Source organism: Eumetopias jubatus, unplaced genomic scaffold (assembly GCF_037043125.1).
Source record: "Eumetopias jubatus isolate StellerSeaLion01/CBP00866 unplaced genomic scaffold, mEumJub1_p1.0 scaffold_8, whole genome shotgun sequence".
Classification (NCBI taxonomy): Eukaryota; Metazoa; Chordata; class Mammalia; order Carnivora; family Otariidae; genus Eumetopias; species Eumetopias jubatus.
In genome coordinates, this window is record NW_028274814.1 from 44269295 (window position 1) to 44293383 (window position 24089).

General features: G+C 53.1%; 1 protein-coding gene across 2 annotated transcripts; it reads right to left on the reverse strand.

The window, feature by feature from the left end:
* Window positions 1–756: 756 nt before the first annotated feature.
* SCNN1A (sodium channel epithelial 1 subunit alpha) lies at window positions 757–23348 on the reverse strand. Of its 2 annotated transcripts, XM_028121106.1 has the most exons (13): window positions 22984–23348; window positions 12150–12417; window positions 11110–11300; window positions 7434–7537; window positions 6878–7041; window positions 6345–6443; window positions 6030–6147; window positions 3165–3243; window positions 2975–3032; window positions 2743–2798; window positions 2519–2594; window positions 1746–2158; window positions 757–1535 (listed from the first exon to the last, which is right to left on the reverse strand). In XM_028121106.1, the coding sequence occupies exons 1-13, from the start codon at window positions 23337–23339 to the stop codon at window positions 1526–1528; spliced, it is 1992 nt and encodes a 663-aa protein (XP_027976907.1). In that variant the 5' UTR covers window positions 23340–23348; the 3' UTR covers window positions 757–1525. The 2 variants fall into 2 exon arrangements, with proteins under 2 accessions (XP_027976907.1, XP_027976908.1); XM_028121107.2 differs by having other exon boundaries at window positions 757–2158.
* Between the last annotated feature and the right edge of the window lie 741 nt (window positions 23349–24089).

Below are 24089 nucleotides of genomic sequence, written 5' to 3' on the forward strand. Positions count from 1 at the left end.
TGTTTCTCCTCTACTAAAAGCAGGTGGATTCCTGCTGCTGCTCTCTGCAATGATGAGAGAGTAAGAATATACCAGGCTTTGAGGTTCCAGAAGGAACTGGCCTGAGTCTCATCCTCTGCTGCACCCCGCCCCCGCGGACTACCGGGCAGTTGATGGGGAGGTGGGCAGGTGAGGGCCTTATCTTGGGACTGGGAGGAGAGTCACTCCAATTGCACTTAGCAGTTGGAGAGGTGGATGACTGATGACGGTAAGCAAAGTTGGGGAGGGAAAGGAAGTTCAAACCGTGGACGAGGGTGAGTCATCCCAAGCACTGCCCAGTAGGTGTCCTGAGGGGAGCGGCATCACGGCTTCGCCCTCACACCTAACATGGTGGTGGCCACATAGCAGATGCCCAGCGATGCCCATGGCAGAGCTGGAGGTCCAGTTTGTCTCTGCCAATGCCCCTCAAGAATGGCTGCTTCCATAGTGAAGCCAAGGGCTATGGAAGTCTGGCCCCTCGCCCCAAGGAGCTTGGGCAGTGACCCAGGGACTTGCAGCCACTCCCTGCCCCCTCGATGGTGCCCAGTGATGCCCATGGCAGAGCTGGAGGTCCAGTTTGTCTCTGCCAATGCCCCTCAAGAATGGCTGCTTCCATAGTGAAGCCAAGGGCTATGGAAGTCTGGCCCCTCCCTCCAAGGAGCTTAGGCAGTGACCCAGGGACTTGCAGCCACTCCCTGCCCCCTCGATGGTGCCCCCGTACAGCTCTCCAGACATGCCTTATGCAGCAAACGTTTATTGAGCACCTGCCTACTTGCTCCAAGCGGGACACTGGGCTAGACCCTGAGGATACATAAATGAACAAGACTCTGTCCCTGATCACAAGGAGCTCACAGTCTAGCTGGGCAGGCGGACACAAAGGAACAAGAAAGCATAAGCCAACATAAACCCTCCAACAGATGTTATGCCGTGCTATGGGAGTCCAGGGGAGAGGGAAGAGATCAACTCTGGGGAAGACAAGAAGGAGCAGAACTCTTCACAGAAGTAGTGGTGCCAGAATAGGGTTGTAAGGGATGCATAGGAATTCTCCAGATGGTGTGGAAGGCTTCAGGCTGAGGAAAGAACTCGGGCCAATATGCAGAGGTATGAAGGACGCAGAGGCACTGGGGTATGGCTCTGTTGGGGCGCAGGGTAGATGAGGCTGGAAGAGTCCTGGGGCCAACTAGGCATGGCCAAGCCTTTACTACGTCGGTCTGCTCCAGCCCCTGCCCTGGGAAGGAGAATTGCCCAAGAACTAACAAAGGGGGCTTTTGGGTGGGGTTCCCCACTCAAGTTCAAGAAGAGGAGCAAACATGTCACTGGAAAGCAGCGTGGCGAGGCCCAGGGCTGGCTTCAGTCATCTCTGGGTAGGACGTGTGCATGCCTTTGTGTGTCCTTGTTTTTGTTTCCGGTCGCCAGTGGTTTCCTAGGAAGGTTCCTTGTCGAAGCTCCAAGTTTGGCCTGGCTGATCCAAGGGAAAAGTGGACTTCTTTGCGCTCGGGTAGGGAAATCAGCATCTTCTAGAAGCAGGACCAGAGGGGACAGGGCGGAAGACAGGGCAATTCCGGGCAGGTTCCTTGACCCCTGTTCACTGGGCAATTTCTGTAGCCCCTTGTCCACCCTGCTTCCCTCCCCCACACCAAAGGCAGTGGGGCAGTTCTGAGAGGAAGTCCCCAAACTTTCTCTCATCCTGCCAAGCCTGGTCCCCTCCCACCGGGGGAAGCGCCTGCCTTGGGTGGATGGGGGACACACTCCTTCCCACGCAGGGCTCCTCCAGAGTATAGGCAGAGTAGTCAGTCCGCACCAAGCTGGATGGAGAAGGGCAGGGGCCCAGAGTGGCATAGGCAGGCGGGGGGGCTGTCAAGGCTGAGAAAGTGGCAGGGCCTGGTGGGGGTGAGGAGAGGGATGTGGAGTAGGGGCAGAAATGGGAAGGGAGGGAGGAAGCTGGAGTGGAGGCCACCTCCTGGGCACCCCTGCCCCCTCGGCCCGGAGACCAGTATCGGCTTCGGAACCTCCGGAGCAGCATGAGGAACGTGATGACCAGGAGGTCAAAGACGAACTCAGCCATCTCCACCACAGAGAGCACCGAGGAGCCGAACCACAGGCTCCACTGGCTGCCCAGGTTGGACAGGAGGGTGACCATCTGTGAAGGAAAAGGGCACGCTGATCACTAGGGCAGAGGTGGAAGAAGAGCCCCATCCCTCGTTCCACGAGGCCCTCACCCACCCCTTTTGGCTTCTTGGTGGTCCCCTGGACCCCTTCTGTCCAAGTCATACCCATCTGGCACACCCTTCCCTCTCACCATGCCCAGAGACTTCATCCCCCAGCCAAGCTCCCCTTCTTCCAACCTTCTCAACCTCACCCTTGCCCTCCCATCCTTTCCTGTTCCTCTACGTTCAAGGCCCAGACCCCTGTGGCCCCACAGAGGCACCCCCCCCCTTGTTTTCCCTGACAGCCACCCGCTAAGACCTCCAAGAGAATCGCTGGCTCAATAAGGACATACCGTGACAGAGGGAGACTCAGAATTGGTTTTGTATTTCAGCTCCTTGAAGAAGATGTTGAGTTTGGCAACCCCATTTCTTCGGAGTTGAGGAGAGGGTAGGAAGAAATGGCAATGGATTAACTTCTCAGACCCTCACAAACAGCCTCCCCCGATCACGTCCTCCTCCTAGACTGGTTTTCCCTCCCAGGGACTCCTCTCCACAGCCAGACCAGGGTAGGACTGACCTTTTGTTGCTGATGGTATAATTGTTCTGTCGGGATAGCATCCGGAAGATCCAGTCCTGGAAAAGAATGGGGGTGTCAATGGGGTCACCCCATACTCTTTAGGCTTATAGGGCTGGATGTGGCATCAAACACATGCATATACATACCCAGAGAAGACCACAGTGTGTTACACACACACACACACACACACACACACACACACATCCCCTATCCCTCCCCTTCCCCACTTTACCTGGGATGTCACTGAGGGCCATCGTGAATAACCGGCAGAGAGCTTGTAGCCAGTCACACTGGGGATGGAGAAAGGAACTCAGTGATTGAGGTGAGGTTCTCCCGCTCAAAGGCTTAGCCAAGTACCCTGGACTCTCCCCAGCCAAGTGGCCAGCTAGCCAACCTGTGCCCCAGGGGACGGAGACACTCACCTGCATGGCTTCCGGCACTTGGTGAAACAGCCCAGACGGTCCGAGGAAAAGGCATCCTGAAGCTTATAGTAACAGTAACCTATGGGTGCAGAGAGGTGCCCATTTTCCTGGGGCACCTCCACCTTCTCCACCCCAGACCCAAGAGGTGTCCCAAGATACAAGGGTACCCACATCACAAGTAGTATTACAGGGATGCCTCCTGAGTGCTAGCACGAAAAGGTGTTTAAGAAACTAGGCTAAGTCAGGAAAATTAAAAAACAAACAAACAAACAAACAAACAAAAAAAAACCAACAACCCAGGACACACCTATGTAAAGATGAGTAAGATAGGGACAAAAATCTAAAATCAAAAAGAAAACCAGGAACAACTGTGTAAGAAATATGAGCTTAAACCACAATGAGATGCCACTTCACACCCACCAGGATGGCCATTGAAAAAATAAGTAAATAAGTATCGGGGAGGATGTGAAGAAACTAGAACCTTCCTACATTGCTGCTGGGAACGTGAAATGGTGCGGCCACTTTGGAAAAGAGTCTGGCAGTTCCTCAAAATGTCGAACACGGAGTTATGAGATGACCCAGAAACGCCACTCCTAGGTATATACCCAAGAGAACTGAAACATATGTTCACACACAAAATAGAAACAGGAAATAGAAACAACCCAAGTGTCCGTCAACTGATGAACGGGTAAAAACACAAGGCGGAGCTATACGACAGAGTATTATTCAGCCCTGAAAAGGAACCAAGTGCCAATAGATGACACAAGGTAGATGACCCTTGAAAATGCTATGCTAAATACAAGAAGCCAGTCACAAAGGACCACATAGTACAGGATTCCATTCACATGAAATGTCCAGAATAGGCAAATCTGTAGAGACGGAAAGTAGATTAGTGGTTCCCAGGGGTGGGGCAGGGGGCTGCGGGTGCAGGACACGGGAAGCTCAGAGAGTGCTAATGGGTAAAAAGTTTCTTTTGGGAGTGATGGAAATGTTCTAAAGTTGACTGTGGCTGCCACACAGCTCCATGATTATACTGAAAACTGAAACTATACTAAAATCAAATTGTGCACTTTAAATGGGTGAATTACCTGGGACAGAAATGATCTCAATAAAGTTGTTACCTAAAAAGGTGGGGGATGAGTCTATGGATCCCCCTTCTCCCCTATTTGCCAAGTTCCAAGCAAGGTTATTGTGTCATTCTTGCTACTTTGTTGCCCGTTCTGGAAGTCCTCCATTTCTGACCCCCAGATGGCTTCGTCTGCAAGGACTGGGGGGGGGGGTCTGGAACAGCAAAGCATGGGGGACAGCTGGGCCCTTTCCTCTGGGGAGTCAGGAGTCCTTAGGAAACAGCAGACCGTATCCCCCAGTTCCTCTCCCCCATCCTCCTGGCTTCTCAACAATCAGCATCGTTATTTTTCTCTCACAGATCCTCAAACTCACAGCCACTTAGCAATCATTGGGGGCAGCGAGGCACAGAGGGTGGGGAGTCCCTGCTCTGCACATGGGAGGGGGGACATCACATCACATCTTCCCCCTGGGCCTCAGCCTGCTCATCTGAGAAAGGAGCCGGTGAGGCCAGATGGCCCCTGGGTTTCCCTCCAGCTCTGGTGCGCTCTGACCTAAGGCAGGAGAGATGAGAACAGGAGGCCAGAACTACCAAGTACAGGGCAGGGGAGAGATCCGTGGGGAGCACACCCAGGGAAGGGAGGAGGCAGAAAAATCCACAGGGACAGAACCAAGAGAGGGGTCTGCCCCGTCCCCTTACACATGTGGAGGCTCATCTCCTCCAGCAATGGCCACCAGCAGGAGGAGAGCTAGGATGCCTCCCGAGCGCTAGCTAGAGCCCCGGGGGAGGAGGACCTGGGGAGGACCGGTCAGTTGCACCAAGTAAGAGCATGTGCGCCAGGATTGCCAGTCCTCTACTTTCTGGTTTCTTGTTTGGGATTTTCCTTCCCTCTTAGGTTCCTAGAACAGAGCTTCCATGCAGCGTAACTCAGCTATAGTTATAGAAAGGAACAGGGATTTGTCTACTCCTAAACCAGGATACAAAGGAGATTTCAGTGCTCTCCTAACTTTTTTGATTGTGCCCTCCAGTAGGTAAAAAAATTCTTAAATTGGGGTGCCTGGTTGGCACCCCTCTGACACTTGGTTTCAGCTCAGGTGGTGATCTCAGAGTTGGGAGATCGAGCCCTGTGTCAGGTTCTGCACTCAGCGCAAAGTCTGCTTGGGTTCCTCTCTCCCGCTCTTTCTGCACCTCCCCACCCCCCCATGTGCTCTCTCTCCCCCCCCAAATAAATAAATCTTTTAAAAAAAATCTTAAATGAGTAACTCTATATGTATTGATTTATAAATTCCATACTTGCTACTATAGAACTGATCCATTAGGTACATTATAAAACATATATAGAAGGGAAGATGTTAGGGAATTGGATAGATACATGTAACTTCTAGTATTTTCTTCCAGCACCCAGTGAGCGGACTTGTGCCTTGCCCAGCACCTGGCAAGTGAGACGGGGAAGCTACTGGCAGAGTGTGCACTAGAACCTCAGCAGGCAGAGTGTGGAGTGAGCGAGGGAGACTTTCCTCATGTGCTTTGCCTGCCTTATGTTGTGAGTCATTTTTAAATGGGGCGATTCTCTATAAACACACAGAAGCCAAAATGCAGAGAGAGAAGCTGAGAGGGAGGAAGAGGGAGAGAGGAGAGAGAGAGAGAGTGAGAAGAAATTGAGAGGTGAGTCTAAGGGCTGGAACGCAGGAGAGAGAGAGAGAGTTAGCGTCACACAGGGACCCAGAAGGAAGCACACACTTCCGCTCCAAGAAAGCCCTGGGGCCCAGCGGCAGACCAGGGGCTCCCTGTGGTCTCACCCCAGGAATTATGCTTCCTGTAGTCACAGAACTCCACATTCTTGGGCAGCGGATAGAAGATGTAGGCACAGCCACACTCCTTGATCATGTTCTCCTGGAAGCAGGAGCGGATACACACCTGGAGGAGACAGGGGTGGTGGGAAAGGGGGTTCAGGCCTGCCCTCCCCCCACACAGCCCCAGAAGGGTAGGACAAACCATTCTCCGCACCCCACTTTCCACCTGTAACACACATACACACATACACCCCTCCAACTTTCGATGGGCCAACAGGGCAGGCCTGGGGGATGGTTGCCATAGAAACAGGCTGGTCTCACCTGCTGTGTGTACTTGGAAAGATAAAGGTTCTCCACAGGGACATCACTGCCATTCTTGGTACAGTCACCATAGTTGCCCCCAAGTCTGTCCAGGGCTTCCTGCGCACCCACACACACAATGAAGTCAGAGGTCAGAGGTCAGAGCAAGTGGCCCAGGCCCCTTCCTGAATTCTCTGTCTTCCCTCAGTCCAGAGGGTTTATATCTCCTACCCTGCCAGCCTCTCTGGTCTGCCTCGCCATTTCAGAACATGCCCCCAGGGGCCCCCAGTGCCCACCCCAGTGCTACTTGCAAGGACAGAGCGCCCTGGGAACTCTAGGCACGTCCTGAACCGTTCTCGGCACTCCCATCCACGGTCCCTCCTCAGCTCCCTACTTGTCCAGGCCCTCGCTCCCGATTCTGCTCCTGAAGACCTCCACCCGCCTCAGACCCACTCCACACGAACTCCCTCTCCGGTCTTCTGGCTGTCGGGTCACCTCCCCTGCCCTCTCCAACCTGCGGCTCTCCTCCCAGGCCTCCCAGGCAGCACCCTTGCCTTCCTCATGCTGATGGAGGTCTCCACGCCAGGCCGCAAGTTAAAGCCGCCGTCATCCATGAAGGCAGGCTCATCCTGCCCGTGCACCATCACCCTGGCCCCAGTCACCGTGGACAGCAGTGGGATGAAGTCATTCTGCTCTGTGCGCAGCGTCAGGGACAGGCCTGGGGGTGCAGAGGGAGCAGAGTGGGGGAGGTCTTGGAGAAGTGGGAGGGGACGGAAACCCCCTCTCCCACCTGCCCAGGCTCTAATGCTCCAGGGGAGGCCAAAGCCAGGAAGACCCACGTAGGGATTTGGCGAGCCCTGAGCTGGATTCGGGGGCGGGCAGCCAGAACTGGGACAGGATTCCTATCACACCTGGAATCGGCTCTGGTGCCCATGGGGGCAAAGAACTGAGAAGACTCCTCCCAGGATAGAGCTAGGCACGTTGTGGGGAGGCCATGCGGCACACGGCGTCTCTGAAGGTGTGAGCACGAGGTGGATAAAGGCGGGTGAGCAGGGCCATGGGAAGCCCTGAGGCAGAGGCCAGGGATGGTGGGAAGGAGGAAGGGCTCACCATTTTTGATCCCGGGCATGGAAGACATCCAGAGGTTAGAGTTGTTCTTGCCATTGAAAGTGTAGCAGTTCCCATACATCGGGTGGTGAAAGTGAGAGTAATTCCTATCCAGGAGAGGGAGAGAGTAGGATCAGAAAGGAAAGTGTAGGGGGTCAGAGAGAGCAGGCCTTCCAGTGACCCTTGTTTCCTGACCACCTACTATGTGCCAACACACCCTGGGAGCTTTACCCACGCTCCCTAAGCCACTCCAACCAATAGCCTGGGAGGGCATCACCCCCACATCACAGAAGAGGAAGCCAGGGCTCAGAGAGGTCAAGGAGCTGCCCAAGGTCACACAAACAGTGATGACAAACTTGGAACTCAAACACAGGTCCTCTACCTTCTAGCCCAGTCTCTTCCCTCCAGGCCACCTGACCTCACTGGCCTTGTGACCTCTCTTGTGTCACTGTGTTGCATCATGAAGACTTTAGCAGTTTCCTTAGCTTCTCACATGTCTCAATCTTAGTTACCCCTTTGGACTGTGATCTCCTTGAGGACAGGGGTCACACCTCACTCATCTCTGTATCATCTCTGGGTTAACTGCATAGTTCCTGGTATAGAGACAATAGAGGAGATGGCTAATAAATAGTGGTTGAAGGAATGAAGTGGAGAACTGGGAGGGAACAGAGTTAGAGGAGACAGTGAGACCAGTGGTGGAGCATGGAGCTGGAGGTCAGATCCCAGGGCAGGAATGAGCAGGGTTCTGCTGGGATGGCCCTGAGCGAGTCATTTTCTCTAAGTTTATCCTCCTCATCTATCAAGTGGGGAGACTGGAACGAGATGATCTGGACTATTCCTTTGGCCTTAAAGAACAAAAGCCCAGAGATGTGGAACACAGGTGCTCGTCCTAGGAAGTGCTAGGGATGGAAGAAGAGGCTCCAGAAGTGAACAGAGGCCCATCCTGAAGGGCCTGGGAGCCCTGCTCAGGGGAGAGAGGGCACAGACAGGTCTGACAGACAGTGCTGGGGCGCCTGAGTGCGGCTCAGTCAGTCGAGCATCCAACTCTTGATTTTGGCCCAGGTGGTGATCTCATGGGTCATGGGATCAAGCCCTGTGTCAGGCTCTCTGCTCAGTGGGGAGTCTGCTTGCAGATTCTCTCCTCCTCTCCCTCTGCCCCTCCGCCCCCAAACAGATAAATAAATCTTTTTTTTTTTAAAGATTTTATTTATTTATTTGAGAGAGAGAATGAGAGATAGAGAGCACGAGAGGGAAGAGGGTCAGAGAGAGAAGCAGACTCCCTGCTGAGCAGGGAGCCTGACATGGGACTCGATCCCGGGACTCCAGGATCATGACCTGAGCCGAAGGCAGTCGCTTAACCAACTGAGCCACCCAGGCGCCCTAAATCTTTTTTGTTGTTATTGTTGTTGTTAAAGATTTTATTTATTTATTTACTTGACAGAGAGAGACACAGCGAGAGACGAAACACAAGCAGGGGGAGTGGGAGAGGGAGAAGCAGGCTCCCCGCGGAGCAGGGAGCCCGATGCAGGGCTCGATCCCAGGACCCTGAGAACATGACCTGAGCCGAAGGCAGACGCTTAACCGACTGAGCCACCCAACCCAATAAATAAATCTTTTTTAAAAAGGTGGGGGGGCGCCTGAGGGGCTCATTCGGTTAAGCATCTGCCTTCGGCTCAGGTCATGATCTCAAGGTCCTGGGATCGAGACGTGTGACAGGCTCCCTGCTCAGTGGGGAGCCTGCATCTCCCTCTCCCTCTGCTTCCCCCCCCCGCCCCAGAACCCTCATTCATGCTCTCTCTCTCTCAAGTAAATGAGTAAAATCTTTAAAAAATAAATAAAATTAAAAAGAATGAAGTGTTGCTACAACATGGACGGGCCTTGAAAACATTGTGCTGAGTGAAAGAAGCCAGAGACAGAAGGCCACATAGAATATGATTCTATGTATACGAAATGCCCATGATAGGCAATCCATAGAGACAGAAAGTAGATTCCTGCTTTCCAGGACCTGGAGGAGGGGAGGGAATGGGGAGAGTGACTGCTAGTAGGTGCAGGGTTTCTTTTCAGGGTGAGGAAAATGTTCTTAAACTAGATAGTGCTTGCACAATTCTGTGACTATACTAAAAATCACTGAATGGTATACATCTAAAGGATAAATTTTATGGTGTGTTGTATCTCGACCAAGCTGGCATTAAAGAAAAGATTACGGAGAGAAGGAAAAAGCCATGATAAGGGGCTTCAATTCGATTCCGGAGGCCATGAGAGACAATGGAGGATTTTAAGCAGGACTAACTGGAGGAGCTACAGAATAAAGAGAGGATTTGGAGTCAGAAAGACGAATGGGAGGTGAGGGGATTATAATAAGCCGGATGAGATATGACGAGGCTCTGAGCTAAGGAAGTGACCTAACCGTCAAGACCGAGATGAACTCTGGACTTGCCGCTGATGGGGAGGTAGGAGCACGGGGCTGGCACAGTGAGAGGACCGTTGGGAAGGTGATATTTAGGCGGCAGGTGTAAGCTTCCCAGCAGGTAGCGCCTGTCTTCAAACAAACATGAGGACGAGAAACAGGAACAGAATCGTGCGCTGGCCAGTGTGTGTGTGCCAGGTGAGGGTGGGGGCAGAAGCAGGTGACACCTGTCCCTGCTGCCATGCTGCAGCGACACGAGAAGGAAGGGCCCCTCAGCACCCTTCCTCAGCCTGGCAGAGGCAGCGAGATGGCACCTGAGAACGTGAAGAGTAAGGAGCAGGAGGAGAAGGGAAGGCGGAGGTAGGAGAGGCCAGAGGCTGCCACCTGCCATGACCTCTTTCCAAGGACAGGATGACAAGTTCTGGCAGAGGGAATGCCTGGCGGGCAGTGCAGGGGAGTGGGAAGCCCTTGGCTAGGGCTGGCCTGGCGGCCTAGGGCAAGCCACATTCACCTGTTGGAGTTCAAGAGCAATGAGACCCATTTCTCCCTGCAGTTTACAAAACGCCCTCACACTTATCTCATGAACTTGGAGATGGGTATAATCAACATCCTCATCGCTTGAAAAAAAGTGCCAAAAGGCCAAAGATTATATATATTTTTCCCATTTGGTGTATCCCAAATTCCTAAAACAGTGACTGGCACACAGCCCAGATAGTAAACAGTATTGGTTGGATGAACATTGAATGGATCTCATTTCCCACCCACCCCCACCCCCATTTTACAAACAAACAAACAAACGGGCTCTGCAGAGTGACGTGAAATGCCTAGAGTCACCTGGCCGGGAAGTTACAGAGCCAGAGCAGGGACCCAGGTTCGCTCCCTCATTCAATCCATGCTATTTCCACCAAACCATTACTGTCCACCTTCTCCAAGAAGATGACCTTCCAGGCACTCTTGAGTTTGGGGCTAGTGACAAAGAGGCCTTAGAAAGATGGAGAAGCATGCTTCCAGCCATTGGAGTCTCAAAGCCAGGGCTCAACTCCAGCCTTCCCAGGGCATCCATATTCAGCTGTCTGACTCAGACCCAGCCCTGCAGGCAGCAAGAGCGGCAGAAGCCCTGCAGGATAATCCACGGGACAGAGGTGTGGACCTGAGGCGCTTTCCTCTCCTCCCTGCACCGAGCATTTCCTAGGCGCTGCCCATATGAGTCTCAGATGGGCCTCGGGGAAGGAGACCCTGTGGGGAGCAGGGAGCAAGGCAGGAGGGACTCACGCCTGATTGCAGGAGGCCTGGTTGAAGCGGCAGGCGAAGATGAAGTTGTCCAGCATGTCCTCCCCCGGGGACGGAGAAGTGTCCCCCAGGCGCGAGAGAATGTTGATGTAGTGGAAGCGGTACCACTCCCTCACTGCATCCACCCCTGACGAGTAAGTCTGGTAAAAGCAGTCCGATTTGTTCTGGTTGCACTAGACACAGAGACCACAGAGTGTCAGAGGGCCAGCAGCAGGGGACAGGCTGCAGGGCAGGCTGAGTTCAAACGATGAGTGGTCTGGGGTCCCGAGGACTGAGAGACAGGGGTGGGGAGCCAGGAGTGGGGAAGAACAGAAGGCAGACAGAAGCAGAAGCCCGGAGGACAGCGGACCAGGAAAGCATGGGCTTAAGGGAGTGGTTGGCCAAGGAGACCGGGAGCTGTACACACACCTTGTGGGTCATTTATACAGTCTCCGCGAGAGGGTGGAGCAAACATTCGTCTCCCCATTTTACTGATGGGAAGACCGAGGAATCAAGAGGTTTGCCCTCGCAACTGCACCAGGACGAGAACCCAGGTCTCCTGGCCATATGGTCCACTCTCCCCAAACGGGGTCTCTCTTCTCTCCTCTGTTACTCTCCCACTTCCGCTTATTCTCCATTTTATTTTTTAATAAAACACTTTTTTTAAGTCTTTTTCCTGTCTCCTTATTCTCTCTTAGGCCGGCAGAGCCCCAGTTCCCTACTGATGGGTCCCAACTGAATCCCACCAGTGGGGCCTGACGATTCAGAAAGGTGCTTTTCCCAGAACGGATTTGACTTCCGGCCGCTGGAACGCTCCCAACAGAGGCCGGGGCGAGGAGACCCCACAAGCCGACAGAGAGATGATAGTTATTTAATTAATGCATTTTGCCAGCGGGCCGGCGAAGTCTCGCCCCCCGTCGCTAGGCAACAGAGGCGGGGTCCGGAAAGGCAGCCCAGTCCAGGGCGCCGGCGGAACCCAGGGGCCGGGGCGCCGGGGCGGGGCGGGGCCTCCGGGGGCGGGGCCTCCGGGGGCGGGGCCTTACCAGCTGGAAGCCGATCTTCCAGTCCTTCCAGTTCACTTGGGGGTTGTTGTCCCGCACAATGGAGGCGGCGCTGCGGGCTGGGCGGGCCCGGGAGGGCGGGGCCGGGACCGCCAGGCGCTCCAGGGGGTGCGGCCAGGTCTCCCGGAGGTCGCGGCGACCGCGGGGTTGGGCCCCCAGGGTGTTGGAGGAGTTGTATTTGTACAGGTCGTAGAGCGTCTGCTCTGTGATGCGGTCCAGCTCCTCCAGCTCCTCTTTAATTTGCGTGTACCTGGAAGGGGCAATGGGAGGAGGGTCGGACTGGGGGACGGCCTCGCGTGAGTGCCTGGCCCCTGCGGGCCTCAGTTTCCTCTCCCGAAACCGGTGAGGTCGGTTCATCAAGGAGAAGCCGGCGGGGAATAGCTCTGATGGCTCCAGGGCTCTCTCGGAGGACGGGGGACGTGGGGGTGTAGACAGGGTGCTCCGCGGGGGCAGTGGAGGCGACCGTGAGCCCCTGCGATGACGGCATTTATTACGGCCTGTTTATCAGAGGGGAGAGGCGGGAGGCGCCTGTCTGTGGGGCGCTCTCCTCCCACTCACCCTGGCCGCGATGGGAACCCGGAACTCGTCTGCCCTTTTCCGAAGCGGGAGAGGGTGTGGCCTCGTTCTGCGCCCACACGCTCGCTCGGACCCGCGCTGTGCGGGTCAGGACCTTTGGGCCCGTCTGCCACCCGGCCCCTTCTAAATTAGGGGTGCTTAACTGCACTTCTAGAATCTCCCCAGGAACTTTACAGATGCCGCACACGGCCCCTCCCCAACAAAGACTCAGTTTTAATGAGTGATGGGTGGGGCCCCAACACCAGAAGTTAAACACTGTCCAGTATAAATCATCACATTCCTTCTCAGTACAGGCCCTATTACCATCTCCATCATGAAAGTCCATAGTAGCAGTGCCTTAGGGCTAGAATCTACCAAAACAAAATACACACACCTAGAACTAATAAATTCAACGAGGTTGTAGGATACAAAACCAATGTACAAAAACTAATTGTATTTCTACATAATAGCAACAAAAAGATGGAAAAAAGAAATCACAAAACAAAACCATATTAAATAACATAAACAACATCAAACACCAGGAATAAATTTAATGAAAGGTAAGCAAGAGCTTTATCCTGAAAATCATGCTGAGAGAACTCAAAGGCCAAAACAAATGGAGAGTTACATGACTTCATGGGTCAGAAACTCTGTATAGTTAAGGTGTCTCCCAAATTGGTCTTGAGGTTCAGCACAATCCCCATCAACATTTCAGCAGACATTCTGAAGAAACGGACAGGCTGATTCTAAGGCGTATGTGGAAATGGAAAGAATGTAGAGTGGCCAAAACAATTTTGTTTTTAAGTTTATTTATTTATTTTTTAAGTAATCTCTACACCCAACATGGGGCTCAAACTCAGAACCCTGAACTCAAGAGTCACACACTCTTCTGAGCCAGCCAGGCACCCCTCAAAACAATTTTGGAAAAGAGCAAAGTTGGAGTACTTTATCTGACTTCAAACTTACAGTGAAGCCACAGTTGGCAAAACAATGTAGTGCTTATGTAAGGACAGACAAAACTCACACATATACAGTCAACGGAGTTTTGACCAAAACACCAATTCAATTCAATGGGAGAAATAACTTTTTCAAACAGATGGTGCTGGAACAGCTGTATACTGTATGGAGAAGAAAAAAAAAAAAGGAAACTCAACCTCTACCTCAGTTTATACACAAAAATTAAGTCAGGTTGGATCACAGACGTAGACATAAAATTCAGAACCAGAAATATTCTAGAAGGAAACATCGGAGAAATCTTCATGACCTTGAGGTAGGCAAACGTTTTTTGGAATAAAAAATATCTAAGGAAGCAACTGATGAATCACTAAACTCTACCTCTGAAACTAATAATACATGACATGTTAATTAATTGAATTTAAATAAAATAAAATAAGAAATACCTTAGGAAGAATTTATCCTGCAATATAAAGACCTCTTACAAATCAGCAATAAAAAGGCAAATTGTTTTTAAATGAACCCAAAACAAAACAAAAATAATAAAAGTAAAAATGCACCAGAACATATACACAAATAGTCACTAAACACATGAAAAGGTGTTCAACATAATTAGTCCTCAGGAAAATGCAAATTAAAACCATAATGATTAATTCACTATGGTACACACCTGAAACTGATAGAATATTGTATATCAACTATACTTCAACAAAAAATACAAATTTTAAGACAGGCAAACTTCTAAAAAAAAAAGAAGCAGGAGGTACCATTTAACATCCATTAGGAAGGCTAAACCTAGGGGTGCCTGGGTGGCTCCGTCAGTTAAGCATCTGACTCTTGATTTCAGCTCAGGTCTTGCTCTCAGGGTCCTGAGTTCAAGCCCTGCATTGGGCTCCACACCCAGCATGGAGCCTCCTTAAAAAAAAAAAAAAAAAAAAAAAGCCTAAACCTAAGGTATAATTGGGCGTCTAAAAGACTGACAATGTCAAATGCTGGTGGGAATGGACAGCAGCTGGAGTTGCAGCTGGTGGGAGTCGAAAATGGCACAGTCGAGGGCCGTTTGGTAGCCCTCGACTACCAAAGTTAAACACACATCTACCTTAAGACTCAGCAATTTCACTTCCGGGTATTTTACCCAATTCCACTCCTAGCTATTTATTCAAGCACAATGAAAACATAAAGACTTCTATGTGAATGTTCATAGCAGCTTTATTCATAATAGCCAAAAAGCTTGAAAACAACCCAAATGTCCATCAATACCACTCAGCAATAAAAGGAGGCTGATAAGGCAAAAAGCATGGGAGAATTTCAGAAACATTAAGGTCAGTAAAATCAGTAAGTTGAGCCAGACACATGCAAAAAAACCCAAATTCACATTGTGTCAAACTAATTGATGGTGATAGAAGTCAGAGAATGACCATGGGAGAGGGAGAGGAATGGACTTCAGATGGCCACCAGGTAATGGAAATGTTCAGGATCTTGATTGTCAAACCTCAGTGAAGACTTAAGATTTGTGCATGTTATTGTATATCAATTATACCTAAATTATTTTTTAAGATTTTATTTATTTGAAAGAGAGAGTAGGCGAGAGAGAGAGAGAAGGAGCAGGAGGAGGGGCAGAGGGAGAAGCAGACTCCCCGCTGAGCAGGGAGCCCACCGTGGGACTCGATCCGGGGACTCCGGGATCATGACCTGAGCCCAAGGCAGATGCTGACCCGACTGAGCCACCCACGCACCCAATTATACCTTAATTAAAGAAAAAGTCAATGGGGCGCCTGGGTGGCTCAATCATTAAGCAGCTGCCTTCAGCTCAGGTCATGATCCCAGGGTCCTGGGATTGAACCCTGCATCGGGCTCTCTGTTCAGCGGGGAGTCTGCTTCTCCCTCTCCCTCTGCCTGCTGCTTCCCCTGCTTGTGCTCTCTCACTCTCTGTCAAATAAATAAATAAAATCTTTAAAAAAATAAAGAAATAATAAAAAAATAAAGAAAAAGTCAAGGGGCGGTGAAATTGAGCCCTGCATCGGGCTCCACGCTAGGCATGGAGCCTGCTTAAGATTCTCTCTCTTCCTCTTCCTCTGCCCCTCCCCTCACTCACACTTTCTCTTTCTGTCTCTAAAAAAAAAAAAAAAGAGGAAGGAAGGAAGAAAGGGAGGGAAAGGGAAAGGAAGGGAAGGGAAAAAGTCAAAAACCTGTGTGTCAAGGCGCCTGGGTGGCTCAGTTGGTTAAGCGACTGCCTTCCGCTCAGGTCATGATCCTGGGGTCTCAGGATCGAGTCCGGCATCGCGCTCCCTGCTCAGCAAGGAGTCTGCTTCTCCCTCTGACCCTACCCCTTCTCATGCGTGCTCTCTCTCTCATTCTCTGTCTCTCAAATAAATAAATAAACTCTTAAAAAAAAAAAAACCTGTGTGTCAGGGGCACTGCCAGAGATCTGGGTTTCGTGGGAAAGGGTGGGGCCCAAACAAGGTTGTTTTACAAGAACCCCAGGGGCCCTAACCAGTCTCTAGGCCATATCCTCACTACCTCCTCCACTTGTCTCGGTTTCTCTTTCCTTCATAAAGTCTAGCTGGCTGGGCCCCAGGCATTAGCTCCAGCTGCCCCTCATCTCCTCAGAAAATGTAGCTCAGGTCAGAGGTGTGTGTTTGACATTCCCAGAGACTTGCTTGTGATTGGTAATTATAAACAACGGCAGAAATGGTTAGTCTTTATTGAGCACTTACTCTGAGCCAGGCACTGTGGTATTAGAATGCACATTATTTAATGTACTCTTCAGTGTAATTCAGCAAACTATTGGCCATGTCAGCTAATACTATTGTCATTCCTTTTTACAGGTGAAAAACCTGAGGCAGGTGGCTTGTTCAAGATCACCCAGCCAGGAACCGGGTCAGAAAGCGCTCTATCCACCACACTGTCCTCCTCTGTCCCTGCCGGCTCTGGCTACTTGAGGAGGTTGGCAAGCTGCCCCAGAAGGAGCACCAGAGCCAGGATTGACCAGATGTAGGTCCTGGTGTTCCGGCCACACACTTCAGCAGGGTAATGCTGGTAAGTAATTCAACCTTTCAGAATCCAGCCGCAGTTTCCCCACCTGTAAAATGGGCACAGCCCCAGATCTGCGTACGACGTGAAGGGGGTTAAGAAAACATTCAGTGATACAAAATGAAGAAGCCACTGAACAGCAGGAAGACACGGACAGGAGCCTGAAGCCCAGGAAACGCAACCGTCTTTCTCCTGGTCACATAGGAAGAATCCCGGTCCCCCACCTTGGCTGGAGTTATTTTCACATAGGCCACCACATCTCTGGCTGAGCATTCCCTTTCCACATCCCCCTAAGCTGTCTCAAGTTCCTCTGTGCCCCTCTTCTGCCGTGTACACACCCCTCACCCTCATCATCGACTCAGAGTGGTCTGTCACCTTCTCTAGCCACACTGCTCCTCCCCACGGAGCCCCAGGCTGTCCCCATGCCGGTTCTCCCCTCAGCCCCCCACTCAGTCAGCTCTTTCCTGCCCCTTCCAGAGAGGCCTCTGATGAGACCCCACCCCTCACCCCCAGAAGAGGCCGGGCTCCATACAAAACACTCCCTCTTCAAGGTCTGCTTCTCTCCTTTTGGGGGGGAGAGACGCATTCCCATATCACCCCTTCAGAAAACAAATCTCTCTCTCCCTTTCGGTTGACACCTAGAATGAAGAGAAGTGACACTGAGTAAAATCCACTAATGACATCAGATCTTATCCTGCAAGCAGGAGGGTGCTGCCAAGAGGAGAGCAGGGCAGGGGAGGGAGTAAGGAATGCAAACATGGGGCTTCAGCAAGACAGTCCAGCCTTCGAACCTTGACCTCCTACTCAGTCACCCCCCCCCCGCCCCGTCTGCTCTGCCAGACGGCCCTACACTGGAGGGTGGGCATGCCCTCACACAATTCAGTCAGGCAGGCATTACTATCTCCATTTGACAGCTGAGGAAACTGAGGACCATCCATCACCTGGGCAGCTTCTCCAGGGCCACTCAGCATAGAAAGTCCCAGAGCCAAGATTTGAGCCCAGGCTCTGACCGACTTCATGGTCCCTGCTTTTCCCACTACTTCTGCCTCTGGGCTCAGAAGCACTTGAGAATGGGCAGCAAAACCTTCTTTCTCTGCAGCTGGCCATCTCCCCTCCGGTCCCTCTTCTGCTCAGGACAGACGAGCAAGAGCAGGGAGACTGAGGGACTTAGGGGCTGAGACCCCGGCCGCAACATTTTAAGAGCAATAGATGTTCACAAACTAATGCTTGTTCCAAGGAGGGACAGCCCGGGGGGTGAAAGCTCTAGAAACCATTTCATCCAAGGAACTATGGAACTAAGTTCTAATCGGCTCTGCAGGCAGATGTCTGAGCCGTGCCCACTGTTTAGATGGTTTGCCTCAGAGCAGTCACTTATCCTCTGCGCCTCTGCTTCACCACCTGTAAAATGGGACTAAATGTGGCATCGGGTTGTTACGGGAAGTAAATGAGTTAATACATGAAAAGTCCCGAGAAAAACACCCAGCAGAGGAGGCACTGTGCAACTCCTGCTGTTGCCTTATTATCGTCACTGTTAGTGGGGAAGAGCAGGCCACGGAGACACGGGGGCACTGCCTGCCTCTTATCCACCATGTAACTCTATGGGCTTAAAAAAAGTAGAGCCTAAGAGCAGATTCCAATGCTGGCCCCTCCGCCTAACAGCCGGGCGACCTTTGCAAAGCCTGTAGGTTCTCAGAGCCTTGGTCTCCCATCTGACTCGGGGGAGGAATCTCCTTCCTTATCTAACGAGCTCAGTGGGAGGATCAGCATCGATCGTGGATTTTGCAAGCTGCATGGCAGGTGCTGCTGTCCGAGTCGGTGGGTGAAGAAGGAGAAGATGTCTTTACGGTTGCTTCAAAGAGAACCAGGAAGAGAGGCTAGAAGTTTTAACAAGGCCAACTGCAGCTCTATTTAAGGAAGAACGTTTGGTTCTTTTTGATTTTTTTAGAGCGAGAGAGTGCACAGGTGCAGGGGTGGGGGAGGGCAGAGAGAGAGAGAATCCCAAGCGGGCTCCACGCCCATCCCGGAACCCAACACAGGGCTCCATCCCAGGACCCCGAGATCATGACCTGAGCCGAAGGCAGAAGCTCAACCAACTGAGCCACCCAGGTGCCCCTAAGGAAGAACCTTCTAAGGACAGCTGCTACAGAGGTGGGGAGGGTCCTGACACGAGAAGGAGCCCAGTCCTGGGGGCCAAGGAGGGCAGTTCTAAGAGTCTGGGCTCTCGACCCTGCCAGGCCTGCCACCTTGCAGGGTTAGGGCTAGAAGGCCCAGCTCAGAGCCCTCCCTCCCCACAACGTCTCTCTTTGGGGAGTTGCCCCTCTCCTCATCCCACCTCTGTGCCGTGCCTCTGCTTGGCCATCTTGGGAAAGGGCTCCATGACCTCTTTTGTTGTCTGAGAATCTCAAGCTCTTCCTTAGGTCCAGCCTCAGTCCCTCCCAGGACAAGATGAAAAATATGTTCTAGGGCTCTGTTTTCCCTCGATGTGGATATGACTGGCTCTCTCTCTCTTGGGTCAAAAAAAGCCCTTTGGCTGACCAGAAAGAAAGGGACTACACTGGCTGACGCTTCCCACTGGATTCTTAGTGCTTCCTTGCTTAGTATGGAAGGTCTTCGGCCCTTGCCCCCTCTCCCAGAAGTGACAAAGCCGCCCAGGACCGCTCCACCTCTGCTGGCCACGGGCATCCTGCAGCGTCCCTGCTCTGACTTTGCCTCTTTCCAGTTATCTCACCAGCTCTTCTATCCTGTCTACTGGTCTCCGCCTCCTCCCTGCTGCTTGCCTGTAGGAATCACTCGTCGGGCCCATCTCCTGTACCTGGCGCTGACCAGCAGCCGTGAGTCACACTTGGGTCACCGCCCAGCCGGCTGCGTTAACCTGTCTACCCACCCCTGCCTCTCTCCTGGAACAGGAGCCAAGAGCCCTGCATCCCTCTCTCCTGCCCTCCTGATGAGTACCCCTCAAATTTTTTTTTAAGATTTTATTTATTTATTTGAAATGGGGGGTGGACAAAGGCAGAGGAAGAAGCAGGCTCCCCGCTGAGCAGGGAGCCCGATGCAGGACTGGATCCCAAGACCCCAAAATCATGACCTGAGCTGAAGGCAGATGCTTAACTGACTGAGCCGCCCAGGCGCCCCGAGTACCTCTCATCTTATTCCTGCTCTCCCCCATGGGCCCCCACCAGCAGCCTGAAACCCTGTGGTGCTTCACCCGGCCCCTCCTTAAAGTGCAGAGGGAGAAAGAGCTTTGAAATCAAACACACTTGGTTTGTGACTCAGCTGTAACCTGAGATGCACTGGCTGCTAGGTGGGGTGGGTGGGGGTGGCAGGGTGATTATTCACCTGTGTGAACTTGGGCAGGTTACTTAACCTCTCTGGGCCTCAGTATTCTCATATATAACACAGGACTAATACTAGTACTTACTTCAGAAGTCTTCTGTGAGAATTAAATAATTTCATATAAATGTAAACTTATATCTGGCACATTAAGTTCTATAGAAGTGTTAGCTATTATTTTTTTAAAGATTTTATTTATTTGAGAGAGAGAGAGAGAGCTCACAAGCGGGGGGAGGGGCAAAGAGGGAGGGAGAAGGAGGCTCCCCCGCCCAGGCAGGGAGCCTGATGAGAGCAGGAAGCCCCATGCGGGGCTCAATCCCAGGACCCTGAGATCATGACCTGAGCCAAAGGCAGACACCCAACCAACTGAGCCACCCAGGTGCCCTGAAGAGTTAGCTATTATTGTTGTTATTTCTTTATTATTTGCTGTGTGAGCTGTATTTGCTCAAATTATTTCACCTCCATTTCCAAATGGAAATAATAATAATTTCTTAACCATGGACTTGCCAAGATTAAGTGAGATAGTGCTTATAAAGCACCCAGTGCAGGGGCATCTGGGTGGCTCAATCGGTTAAGTGTCTGCTTTCGGCTCAGGTCATGATCCCAGGATCCTGGGATCAAGCCCCACAGAGGCACAGGGCTCCCTGCCCAGCGGGAAGCCTGCCTCTCCCTCTCCTCCCCTCTCATGCTCTGTCTCGCTATCTCTGTCTCTCTCTCTCAAATTAAAAAACAAAACAAAACTCTAAAACATGACAAAAAGAGAAAAAATAATAAAGCAGCCAGTGCAGGAATGAGCACGTAGGAAGTGTTCAACATTGCTCCCCATGCTAGGGGGCCTTCCCTGGCTCCCCTCCCGTCCTGGGTGCACTCTCTCCGCTAAGCCCTGTGGCCACCAGTTGCCAGTCACGGAGGAAAGATTCTTTCTGTGTGGACACCTGCCTCCCAGCCTGCCGCTCTGGTCTGGCTCCCTGGCGCTTTTTCCTGGCCTGCCCGTGTCCCAGCCCCTGCGGAACCTCAGGTAATATGCAGGCCTCAACAGATGGAGCCCGGCCCTCTCCATCTCCCACCTGTGTCTTCCAAGCACAGATATTTACGGAGAACCTACTACCCAGCCTGTTGTCCCTCCCACCTTCCTGCCTTCCCCTCCCTGCTGGCTCAGAGGGGTCCAGGGTCCCACCCCTCCACCATGGCCCAAGGGGGTGAAGGGGAGTAAGTGGGGGGAAGATCAGGGCAGGGAAGCAGCAGAGGGCCAAGAAGAAGGGGAGCAAAAGCCCATGGGCACCAAGGAAGAAAAATGAGGCTGAGCAGGGGTGGGAGGAGGGGAAGGAGAGCCAGGAAATGAGATGTAAACATCTGACTACAGACTTCATCTACTCCACGTCAAGCACCTGGGGTATTAAGAGGCAGGGGTTTGTGATCAGAGAGAGGGTCAGAGAGTGAGTCACAGCTCGGTCACTATCTCGGTGACCTTGTGACTTGTCTGTCTTTGCCTCGGTTCCCTCCAATGTTAACTAGGGGTAATAACAGTCCCTGCCTTGGGGGGCTGCCGGGGGACCTGGGGGTGCTGCAGAGTACTTAGCAGTGGGGGGTGCACGAAGCAGCTTCTCAGGAAATGGGCCCTTCGCTGGGAGGGCATAGGAAGGCCAATCCCTGAAATGGCCGGCAGTGTTTTCTCTGTGGCACAGGACGTCCCAACCCTTATTGGTCCGTGACACACCTTAGGACACAACAGAATGCATGGGGGGCCTCCACCCCTAGTAGGTGACCAATCTCCGTCATCCGGAATCGCACACACACTCATGCAGTCACACCCGCGGGGACTCATAAATCTCACACTCCCTGAAGGCAGAGACTATGACTCTTCCAGTCTTTAGGAGACTGATCACACGGTCCTGCTCTTTTGGTTTTTGTTTTTTGGGGGGATTTTTTGTCCTGCTTTTATTTGTGCTGCCTGTCTCTTCCGTCTTACTCTATCTTCCGGCCCCCAGAACCTAGCCAAGTGCCTGGCCTTCGGTGAAGATTGAATGAATGATCCCATTTGCCGGGGGGCCTAGCACTGTGTGGGACATGCTCCAGGTACCCTAAAGGTGCTGCGCGACCCAGTGAATGAATACAAATAAAAGGCATATCTAAACACCCAGCCCCGCCCTCCTTTCTTCTCCATGGTTACCATCCCCTCCGGCTTCCAGAAGAAAAGCCGGCAAAGAGCAGTGATGAAACCCAAAACTGCAGGACACACCCGAGCACTTAAAAGTCAGGCACCTGGCCAGGTGAGCCGTACAGCCCGGCAGGGGTCACCGCTGGACCGGGGGCTGCTTTCTGTCCTGTGCTGGTCTCCTCTGGCTCTACCCCCAGCCTCAGTGCTCTGGGCCTGCTTCGCTGCCACCCCCCCACCTTGCTTTCCCGGAAACAAACTCCCCCTTCTACGCCAAGACCAACAGGCCGGGGCCCAGCCCCTGCCCGCTCCCATCCACCACCCACCACCCACCACCCACTACCCACCACCCACCACCCACCACCCGCAGCACCTGCCACGGCTTCACCGCTCCATTACATTCTTCTCTCCAGGTGGAGGAGGCCTTGTTCTTCGCCCTCCTCTTGCTCCGGGAAGGGATGGGAAGGATCTCTACCCGGCCCTTTGGAGTTATCCGCATCTCACTTCATCAGCTCTCCCTCCCACTCGCGGAGTTAGAAGGCAAGTGAAGAAGCGGCCGCTGTCGCTCCCACAACCGCACGGTGGTGAGCCGCGGGCGCTCGGAGGGCCCCGCGGGCCAGAGCCGCCTGCCCATCAGGTCGGGGAGTCCCTCTCTTGCCCCAAGGGCGGTCTGCCTGGGCGCAGGAGTACCACCTGCTACCGCTGCATCTGCGGGTCGACCTCGGGCCCCTCTGAACCCCTCTTCCTGGCGCCCGGGACGCGGCGGAGGGATCCGAGGGCTGGACTGACCTGTAGGGATTGAGGTTGCAGATGGTGACGGCGGGGAAGACGAGCTTGTCGGAGTTGAGGTTGATGTTGAGGCTGACGGGGTAGCTGAAGTACTCCCCGAAGAGCTGGCCGAACTGCCAGTACATCATGCCGAAGGCGCAGAGCCACAGCACGGCCCAGAAGGCCGTCTTCATGCGGTTGTGCTGGGAGCACACCAGGCGGATGGCGCCATGGATGGTGGTGTTGTTGCAGAAGAACTGGAAGAGGTCTCGGTAGGAGCGGTGGAACTCGATCAGGGCCTCCTCCTCCTCCGTGGGCTGCGGGGGCGCCGCGGGTTCGGGGCCCAGCCCCTGCTCCTCCCGCTGCTGTCCTTTCATGAGCCTTGGGAGGGGGGGGTCATGGAGGGCCGGGGGTCAGTGCCGAGTTCTGGGCCCTGGTGCCTCCCCCATCATCACCTTGACCCAGAGTGAGGCTGCTCCTGGCCAGGCCCACATCCCGCCCTGAGCCCCCTCTTCTCCGCCCCTCCCTTCCTCCCTCCTTCCCTCCACCTTCCCAGGCAGGAGCCGGCTGACCTGCGGGAGTCCGGGCCAGAAGAGATGCGGCTCGGCTTCTCTGGGAAGCTACCCTTCGGGGTTCTGCCCCTGCACCTCCCTTTCTGTCTCCTCAGCTGTCAGTCCGCCCTATCTTTAGTCCCTTCTGTAGGACCTCTGTGTCCCAGAGCTCTCTCTCTCTCTCTCTCTCTCTCTCTCTCTCTCTCTCTCTCTTTCTCTCTGCTTCTCTTTGGGTCTCTTTCTCAGCTCTCTTCTTCCTTGCCTGTCTCCTGTCTGTGTTCCAGGCTCTCTGACCCTGCCTCTCTTCCTCTTCCTCCCCGCCTTGCCCCTCTCAGTCTCGGTGGGCTCTCTGCTGTGTCTCTGGCCCTGGCCTTGGGCCGGGTCCCGAACTCCCTCTCTGTCCCAGGGACTGAAGGCCTCCAGGAGGTCTGAACTGCCTCCTACTCCCAGCTCCCGGGTTGTGGCTGGACTGGGACTGGTTCCTTTCCAGTTGAATCTGGCAGGCGAGCCTCTCCTCCCCCTCACCTGACAGGTGCAGCGGCCAGGCTGGGGAGCCCGCCCGCCAAGCTGGGATGG

What these genes read in the sequence shown, in the direction of transcription:
- SCNN1A (XM_028121107.2), bottom strand. Translation starts at nt 23,339, where the DNA reads ATGAAAGGACAGCAGCGGGAGGAGCAGGGGCTGGGCCCCGAACCCGCG. An exon ending in TGCAACCTCAATCCCTACAG is followed by an intron (nt 12,418 to 22,983) that starts GTCAGTCCAGCC and finishes TGCCCCTTCCAG; the next exon opens with GTACACGCAAATTAAAGAGG. An exon ending in CAGGCCTCCTGCAATCAGGC is followed by an intron (nt 7,538 to 11,109) that starts GTGAGTCCCTCC and finishes TCTCCTGGATAG; the next exon opens with GAATTACTCTCACTTTCACC.